Source organism: Oryctolagus cuniculus, chromosome 17 (genome assembly GCF_964237555.1).
Source record: "Oryctolagus cuniculus chromosome 17, mOryCun1.1, whole genome shotgun sequence".
NCBI lineage: Eukaryota > Metazoa > Chordata > Mammalia > Lagomorpha > Leporidae > Oryctolagus > Oryctolagus cuniculus.
The window spans coordinates 48,918,636-48,928,163 of NC_091448.1; the positions used below are offsets into that span (position 1 = coordinate 48,918,636).

A 9,528-nucleotide genomic window follows, 5' to 3' on the forward strand; every position below is an offset into this window, starting at 1 on the left:
AGGCAGTAGACGAAGAAGTTGAAGTAGAAGATGCGCTTGACAACTCTGTCCCACTTGTCCTGCAGCAGTCGGTTCAGTGGCTCCACCAAGAGCATGTCGTGGCGATTCTAAGGGGAGCAAAGACAAGTGGGGCTAGCGGGCTGCCCCACCAGCAACCACCTCGCCCACCGCCCAGCTCCGTTACGACCAGGGTCAGAGGGGTCTGGCCCCAGCTCTGCCATGGCTCACTGAGGGAGCCGCCCTCGGTGTCCCCAGGGTATGGTGAAAGGGGTGAAATTGGACAAGCCCTGAGTGCTCACTTAAGGGCCCACAGCATTGCCCAGCCTCTTTTGCCCATTATCACTAATAACTCACTCCCAAGAGCCTGCGTCCTTATTATTCCCATAATAATGGGAAGAGGCTGGCTCAAGCAGAGCCCAGCTGGGCTGAAGGAGGCAGGAAGGAGCTTCTGCATCCCGCGCTGAGTCCAGCAGGGGCGGCCCACGTGGGGCCCGGCATGGCCCAGCAGACCAAGTCCCTCCCTTCCCCATCTCTGCTCCTGTAAATGCAGCCTCTGGGGTGCAAGCCATGGTGCAGCCCCCAAATCTGCCTTGGGAGCTTGGAGAGTCACCTTAGAAAGAGGGCACGAGTAAGAGATAGCTTTCAAAGCAGTCGTAGCAGGATGGAGAATTCAACAAGGGATGTTAAGACCTTCATTTAGGACCAACATAGTTTAAATATAATGCCTGTCTCATGTCTATACAAAAGTCAATTCTAGATCAACTAAAGTTCCAAACATAAAATGACTAGGAAGGAGCTAAAGGAAGATCTAGAAGGATAGGCTGTGATCCTAATATGGGAAGGCCCTCCTACGAAAAACTCAAGTTGGGCCGGCGCTATGGTGCCGTGGGTTAAGCTGCCACTTGCAGTGCTGGCATCCCATATGGGCACAGCTGCCCCACTTTGTACCCAGCTCCCTGCTAATGCACCTGGGGAAGCAGTGGAGGATGGCTGATGTGCTTGGGCCCCTGCCGAGTCATGGGAGACCCGGATGAAGCTTCTAGCACCTCACTTCAGCCTGGACCAGCTCTGGTTGTTGTGGCCATCTGGAGAATGAACCTGCAGATGGGAAATCTCTGTGTGCCTCTCTGACTCTATCTGTGTGTGTGTGTGTGTGTGTGTAATTCTATCAAATAAATACATCTTTGAAAAATAAATAAAGAAGAGGGTTGCTGTTCCTAGATCCTGTGCTTCTGACATGATTTTGTTTTAAAAGGACAATGATCATCTTAAAACATTCAGTGCGGATAAATGGGTATATGGGACCCTGGGCTTTCACTGATGAGAGGTGGAGCCTGACCAAGGGCGGGGCTAGGTCTGGGGTATGCGGGACCTGAAGCCCTCCCCGGCTGTGTCACTCACAGGGGTCTCACTGCTGCTGTAGGCGATCACCTCCAGCACGGAGTTCCTCTCGCAGGTGTCGATGCAGGACAGGTCGTAGAGCGAGGAGTGCACAGGCCCGTAGGCCCACTCGGTGAACTTCCGGGACAGGTGCCGGCACTCGGGCTCCAGGATCTCCCGCTGCAGAATGTAGGCCAGCACCTGCCTCGGGGCACAGCAGCCGGTCAGAGGCCAGCCAGGGGCCCGGCCACAGGGCTGCTCAGAGAGAGACCCTGGACAAGCCCCAGGAGAGCCCATGCCTGAGATCTACCTGCCACCAGGCCCCCACCGCCTCTCACAGTGCCTTCACTGTGGCCCATTCTGGAAAAACCTCAAGTTAGAAAGAAATAAAAAAAAGACACAAGGAATGACACTAAACTCATAAAGCCAGGTTCCTATGTCCAAAGGCCAGGGGCACCTACAAACAGGGACAGCTCCCAGAATCCCCTGGGACTGAGAAACCCCACCCACCTACCCAATGCCCAGCAACCCTCCACCCCTCCACTGGCCTTCTGCAGCCTGGCATCAGCCACAGGCTCCTGGTTTGGCTTAGGGGTGCCAAACTATCACCCCAGGACTCGTCAGGGAGAAACACCAAGCTCTCTCTTTCATCCCAGACTCAACCCAGTACCCACCCCACCCCTCCGTGTTAGTGACATCAGAGGTGGAAATCAGAAGTGGCCACCTCCTGCAGGCTGGGTGCTGCTGGGTTTCTCTGAGTCGTGTAACAGCCCCACAGGCTGCGGGGGCCAGAGCCAGAGCACCGCATGCACAGTGGTGGCAAGGCCAGGCACCCACAGGGAGCAGGCCGCCCTCTCCCCTGACACCCACACAGAGTGGTCCCGCCAGCTCCCCTACCCCAATCTTCCCACTGCCGGCAGCCAGGGCCAGCGGCGTCAGCCCTTTCTTATTGATGAGCTCCTCCAGCTTCAGCGTGGGGTGGAGTTTGGCCCCCAGGATCAGGATCTCGTTGTACATGCTCGTCACGAACTTGGTGTTGTCGGGGGTGTTGTCGGCCACCTCCACCAGGGCGTGCAGCACCGTGTTGCCCACCGAGTCCCTGGCGCTGATGTCCGCCGGCTGCCAGGAGTTCTGCAGCAGGAACTTCACGATGGCCAGCTGGTTGGTGCACGCAGCCAGGGACAGGGGCAGCTCACCTGCAGCCAACACAGGGCCCGCGGCGGCCTCAGGAACAGGACGGGCTGGTCTCTATACCACCAGGCTGCCGGCTCCCACCGCCTCTGCCCCAGCCTCCCCTTGACAAAGGTCGAAAAGCCAAGTGTCTGCCCATTGGTCTTCCCTACCAAAGTAGAAGCCAGGCCGCCCCTTGGTTTTCTTAAAGAAGTCCCCGTTGGCCGCAGCCTGGACATCCGCTCCGTTCTCCACCAGGAGGGTCACCAGCGCCATGTTCCGCCTCTCGATGGCAATGTGCAGAGCTGTCTGGCCTGCGGAGGATTCATATTGTGGGCTTTGTGACCACAGTGCCCAGACAGGGGCCTGGGCAGGCAGGAGCGGCTGGACAGAAAATGCCCAGATGACCCCACTGCAGGGGACTTGACCAAGGTCCTCATATAGAGCCCAAGAGAGGTCCTGAGGCAGGAGTAGAGAGACCGCTGCGAATGGGAGACACCAGATTGGAAGCCACCCGGGGTAAGGAACAGTAGAAGAGAGAGAGAGACCAGAGGCACGGGGACCACTAACTCCGCAGGGGCCTCTCGGGACCGAGGAAGGAGACTGCAGATGCAAAAGGCAGGCACCCTCAGAACCAACACCGCAGCTGGGACGGAGAGGGAGGGGCTGGGAGGAGTGAGGAGGCCCAGGCCTCTGTGTCCTCGGGGTCCAGGCGTGCTTGCTGGAGAGAGCCCCTCACCCTTGTAGTAACTGTCGGTATAGCTGGCGTTGACGAACTCCTTCAGGCTGTCCGTCTGCCGCGCGATCTCCAGGAGCAGCGGGATGGTGTCGTTTTGCCCGCTGTGCAGGTTGAGCATGGCTTTGAGCAGACAGGTCTTCCCTGTCTCAGGGTCTGAAAGACAGAGAGGGGTGAGAGCTGGCCGGGCAGGCGGGCAGGGCATCCCCTCCCCGCCCCCCCCCCCCCCCCCGCAGCGCCGCCAGGGCTCTGGGCGGCCACCTTTGAACTCGCTGTCCGTCAGGCGCTTCTTGCTCCTCTGCAGGAAGCACAGCAGGCTCTCCAGCTCCTGGCAGTTGTTCTGGGCCACGGCCTCGAAGATCCGCCGGCGATCGTAGAGTTTCAGGGGCTTCTCGGCGCCGGCGGCTGCCACGGAGTCCTGCGACAGCTGCCTGGGGACCCCGTCACACCCTCGTCACACACCCTGAGGCCGTCAGAGCTTGTCAAGGGGTTGTGTGTAAACCCCACGGCACACCCAAAGGGGAAAGCATCCGACACAAAAGCCAGCCCTCGGCCTGGGTGACCACCTAGGAAACCAGTGTCACGGGGGACGGTGGGGTGCACGTGTCCCCGCTCTGTCCCACCCTACCTGGAGTTTTCACCTGCTGGGAGCTGGGACCCAGGAGGCTGTAGCCTGGACGTGGCAGGAAGCAGGGGCTTGGCTGACCCCTGCTAAGTGAAAATGCCTCCCACACTGGCCTGGCAGCCAGCCAGCCATCGTGCCCTCCCTGGCCTTGAACTTGCAGATGTGAAGTCCATGTGTCAGGGGCTGGTGAGCATTCCAGACCTGGCCACCTGGTGGTCAACTGGCAGCTAGGATCAGCATATACACCCACACTGGCCACCCACAGGGCCTCAGGGGTGCAGATCCCAGATCAGACCACCTCTGAAGGCTCCCCAGCTCCCCGGTTCCATGGCCTTTAGCCCAGAAGCCAGACTACCCTAGGGTCTCTCCTCGGCTGGGACTGCCACCAGCAGAGCCAGTGGGCTCCTGGCAGGGAGAGGGGCTCCAGATGCAGACTTACCTGGCACAGGTGGGGCCATCCCCAGACCTCTGGACAATGATCACAGAGCTGACCGTAATGGCCGGGCAGGGGGCCAGTTCGCCTTCCTCATAAGAGCAATCCATGGGGGACGTCTCCTCTGAGTCGCCTTTCCCAAAGAGCCGGCTGCGGCTCTTGGCCGTGGAGAAGATGTGGGGCTTGGCTGGAGGTGGCTTGGCGTTGGAATCTCCATCCAGGAGGTCTGGGCAGGTGTCTTCTGGAAGCGGGTCCTCAGATTCCCCCGAGTCCAAGCTCACCCATCTCTTCATCCTTGCTGCGTCCCCAGGGGTCCAGAATGCAGCCTGTGGACAGCACCAAGGCAGGGGTTTGTTCCCAGCTCCAGGAACTTCCTGACCTGCGCCTGTGTCCTTGCCAGGGCCCCTGGGAAGCAGGACATCCCGAGGGTCTAACCAGCTGCCACCCAAGCCCCCGAGACCTGAAGCTTTCAGGACCGTCCCTCTCACCCCAGGGACCCCAGAGGTGAGCAGAGCCACAGTGCATGGGCGGCCCTGCAGACACTGACATCAGCCTGCAGGGGTCCAGGCAGATGAGACCCTAGCCCATAGACAGCAGAGACGGGAGGTCTTGGGCTAGATGGACTCCTCGTCTTCTCTGGGCTCAGTCACCCCAACAGCGGAGTGAGGATTGGCGCCACTGCCTCCCTTCTGGGATCAGAAGAAGGGAAATAATAGGAATGGCCGTTGCGGGCTGTGTCCAGGGAAGAGCGCGGTGATGAGGATGACTCAGCCCCAAAGAGCCGAGTGCGCTGTGTCCCCAGGACAGGGCGGCACCCACTCTGCACCGTGCAGTCCTCCCGCGCCAGGTGTCCGTCCACCTGCCACCAGCCTCAGGTACAGCTGCCTCTGCTCTTCATCCTGACAGTGGGACGGGATGTGTGTGTGTGCGTGTGTGTGTGTGTGTGTGTGTGTTGTCATTTTCGGGAAGTTAGCAGATTTCAAGCACCCTGGATTTGCACTTTTGGGCATTAAGTGACATGGGGCTATTGGGCCTGAACACCTAGAGCTGAGTGGGCTGCTGCCCCACCCCACCCCCAGTCTCACTCCAAACTCTCTGGCACCCGGGGCTTCCCACACATCCATCCAGGGGCCTTTGCTCCCATGGTGCCTCTGCCTGGGCGCTTTATCCTTCTTCTCTCCCTGCCTGATCCCTACCATGTCCCAGATGCCCTCTCCTTTCAGGATCCAGTCCTGATGCCACCCCCTCCTCAAAGCCCTCCAATCCCTGCGCTGGTCATGCCCCCTCCCTGCTCATTGTCCATCCACCTCTTGGAGCCCTCTCAACACAGTCTACTGTGTGGTCTAGCAATTTCTGTCATATTTTTAAATTTCTCATTCATTTTTATTTGAAAAGCAGAGAGACAGATGGATCTCCCTTTTGCTGGTTCACTCCCCAGATGCTCACAAGAGTAGGATCCTGAACTCCATCAGGGTCTCCTACATGAATGACAGGGACCCAAGTATCCAGGTGCAGGTGTTAACAGGAAGCTGGGATCAGAAGAGAAGTTGGGATTTGAACCCGGGCACGCTGATGTGGGACACGGGCATCCCAAGAGGCGTCTTAACTGCTGCACCCAATGCCCACCCGGATCTAACAATTTCTAAGAGTTGCTGCTTTATCTGCCACGTGCCCTGTGGCCTCTTCCTGGGCAGGGAGAGCTGTGCAGGTCACGGCGTGAGAAATGAGAGTCGTTGCACACAGACCCCTCTCGTACTTGTGTCTGTGGGAAACTGGGGGGTTAAGTTTCCGGCAGGAGCCGGCTCTGGAAAACAGCCACAGAAGGCGTGGGCAGCTTCTCCAGTCCCGCATTTTCAAGTGAAAGTTTAGGCCGTGAAAGCCCAGGGCACATGGTGGGGTCACAGCAGGGAACCAGCCTCGGCCTGGTGCCCAGACCTGCAAGGAAACAAACTCCACCCCTCCGGTGGCAGCACTGACAGCCGACTGCCAGGCCTCCTGTTGACCCGTTCTCGCTCTCACAGAGGCGAGGGTCTTTCTCTGATTCACCTGCCAGGTGGGCACCCTATAGCAGGAAGCGTCCCCTCGCCCGGGGAGCCCCACTTGCAACCACTCACCCACTTCTTTAACCCATCGTTAACATGGTTGGTCAGCTGAGTCCTCCTGGGAGCCCAGCCCCGTGCGGGGGGCAGTCAGCTCCCATCTGCAGCAGAAATCAGGCGCTGGCCAACGTGGGGCCCCAGGAGGGGTCAGAGAGCTGAGGAGGTTTCAAGGGGGAAGGGGAGTGACAGATGAGCTGGTCTAGGGCTAGGGGACGAGGGAGGTAGGCAGGATTCCCAGAGCGGCTGCTGAGTGGTCAGGCCGGTGAGACTGGAGGGGAAAGGGCCTTGATGGCCCAGGAACAGAGATATGGAGGTGATTACACAGACAGGAAGAAGCCATGAGCAGCTTCAGAGACATGGGGACAGGGGCCAGTCTGTGCTTTTGGAAGATGACTTCCTGCTGAGGACTGGTCAGTGTAGGGAACCCGCTGTCACTCAGAAGGCACGGAAGCTCCGGAAGGCAGAAGTAACAGATGTGTGTGAGCAAATGCACGGTGCAGAATGACACTGTTCCACACACTCACGCACGTTCACTCGACCCTCACGGCATCTCCCAGAGGAAAACATTGCACAGGCCCAGAGAGGTTGTGCTACTTGCCTGAGGTCACACAGTTAGCAAGAGGAGGAACCTGGATTTGATCCCAGACAGCCTGGAGCCAGAGCAACTCCACCATTTCTCTGGGAGGCTCAGGGCTCCGTCTTAGCCATTAAACTGAGCCCCAGACCCCACACCAGGGTCTGGCTGCCAATGAGACCAAGCACCCCCAACCCTAGGGCTGAGGCACAAGCCCCACACTTGAAGTATCCTCCTGCTCCAACAAACCTTGCAGGAGGTGCACACCCAAGAAGCAAAATAGAAATGAGATGCAGGCCCCACCTGGCTCTCCCAGGAACATCTGTGGGCCCCCCTCTCATGATTCTGCATGCAAAACCAAGGATTAACCAATCCCTGATGAGCAACGCTGAGCCCAACAGGACAGTGCCCATTAGCAGGAGCCCCTGGGACCTTCCAGTGGGGTTCTTTGCTTAGGGGCTTTGCCTCCTCCTCTGACCGGTCCCAACACAACCAAATCCAGTAGACAAGAAGCAGCCCACACACAGTGGGCTGTCCGTACACCAACGGGCCCTGGCTCCACACTGCATGCTGGAAACCAAGCTACTCTTGGGGCAGGGGTGGTCCAGGGACTGAGAGGCCATTTGCTCTGGGCTAGGAGGAGGAACAGGGACAAGATGACTGTCATGGCCTGGCCACGAGCCTCACAGCAATGCACCTGTCACCGCAGAACATTGGATAGTGATGGGGAGACTTCCAGCCATGATTTAGGCCGACACTGATGGAGGTGGCGGTTCTAGTTTACCCCAGGCTCAAGGGTATGGGGTAAACAGCCATTCCCACTGCAACCTTCCCTAACTGCAGAGTCAGAGAGGACACCACCCACCCTCTGGAAGAAGGCTCCCTGTGCTCTCCCCAATCCAGGTAAGACCTCCTGGGCAGCATGCTTCTCCCACTCCCACTCTGCCCCAATCACCACCCCCTGCAGGCTTGGGGTGCCTCCCTGCCCCTCGTGACTGTGAGAGGCCACTGCCAGCCCTGCTCACCCTCATCCCTCCTCCAGGCTGAACATCTCCACGGGACAGACAGGGTGGACACAGTGCCAGAGGGAGGGGAGCCAGGACCAGAACGCAGAGCTCTGCCACCCAGCCCCGCACCATGCCACCCCGCAGAGCAGGCGATGCACTGGAAAGCACCAGCCTGGGCAGCAGCTGCAGCCCCTGCACCCGGGAGGGCTCCCGTGCAGCAGCCAGGCTAATCGGCTCTGGCAGCAGGAACCGCCGTGCTCACTCACCGGGCCTCACCACTCGCCAGGCTTCGTGCATCCCGCAGCCGCTGTCATGATCCCCAGTTTACAGGTGCAGTCACTGAGGCTAGCTCGCCCGCCCGCAGTCACACGGCTGGAAGGTGGTGGGAGCCAGCTACCAAGCCATCCTAGCGGTGACCGTCTGCTTTGGCCACCGAGAATCAAAAGGGACTCACCAGCGAGGCACAGGCACGCCCCAGACTGGTGGGTGCTGGTGAGCGTGGAGGCGGGTACTACTTAAAGGGAGGGTTGGGCCGGCGCGGGAGAAGCGTGGCCTCCCTGCCTCCTCGAGGGTCCCGGGCCCCTCCCCGGACCATGGCCGTGGCGCTGGCAGGGGTGGGCTGTGGGAGCCGCTGGCCCTGAGCAAACATTTCCAGCAATGGCAGCAGCTGCCGTTGCGGCGGCCGTGATTCCCAGAGGATCTCAAAGCTTTTCCCATCGTTTTTGCCCTTTTTCAGAAACCACTTAGCCGCTGCCCCTCCTCCAGCCATGCCAGGGTCGTGCTGCACTCAGCCACAAACGGCCCAGGATCAACCTCAGCTCCCAGGGAGGGAGGGCACCGCTCGGCCTCCGAAACCCACCACTCCCACGGCTGCACAAATGCACCTCCCCAGCCAGAGGTGTCAACCCCAGGGTGCTGGAGCCACTCTGTACCCCAGGGGGAAAGGGAACAGGAAGGCCGTGGCACCCACGGCACTGGCCTGACCTGGTGTTTAGGGACCTGTGCAACCTGGAACCAGCCCCTCCCCAGCCCCCTTTGGAAACTCTAGTTCCTTTGATGTCAAACCTGGGACAGTGACCCGCCAGAGTGTGGGGGTGGAGGTGTCCCTCTGGGTCTACCTTTTTCAACTGGGATTCCTCAGTGAACCCAGAACCCAGGAAATTATGAGTGTCCATTTTCTCACTTTGCCTGGTTCTATCCTAACTGTGCAGGAGAGAAGGGCAGACAGAGGACAAAGGGAACGAGAGGGCTTGCTGCTCTCCCGGAACCCGGCTGCGAGAAGCTCGAAGTCTTTCCGGGGGTGCACCTGGGCTGCAGGCCCCCGTGCCCTGCAGCAACCAGCCTGGCGGCTGCCAGTGAGAACTCAAAAACACTCCAGGAAGTCACAGGTCAGACACAGCCTGAAACAAACCGCCACGCGCCAGGAAGGCCCATGGTGGCCCTGCCTGGAGCAGCTCCAAGCTCTGAGCCCAGAGCCACAGTGTACAAATGGGGACATGCATGT

The 9,528-nt window shown here is 59.5% G+C and overlaps 1 protein-coding gene across 1 annotated transcript in view; it reads right to left on the reverse strand.

Annotated features, from left to right (window-relative positions):
* Positions 1–8,458, reverse strand: part of TRPV1 (transient receptor potential cation channel subfamily V member 1) — a gene marked incomplete at its 5' end in the record, with an annotated part of 25,608 nt that extends 17,150 nt beyond the window's left edge. The window contains 8 exon segments of the mRNA NM_001082166.1: positions 1–107; positions 1,402–1,581; positions 2,278–2,576; positions 2,724–2,864; positions 3,290–3,442; positions 3,548–3,717; positions 4,351–4,670; positions 8,291–8,458. The exon segment at positions 1–107 is cut by the window's left edge and continues 52 nt beyond it. Coding sequence (NP_001075635.1) covers positions 1–107; positions 1,402–1,581; positions 2,278–2,576; positions 2,724–2,864; positions 3,290–3,442; positions 3,548–3,717; positions 4,351–4,637 — 1,337 coding nt within the window.
* Between the last annotated feature and the right edge of the window lie 1,070 nt (positions 8,459–9,528).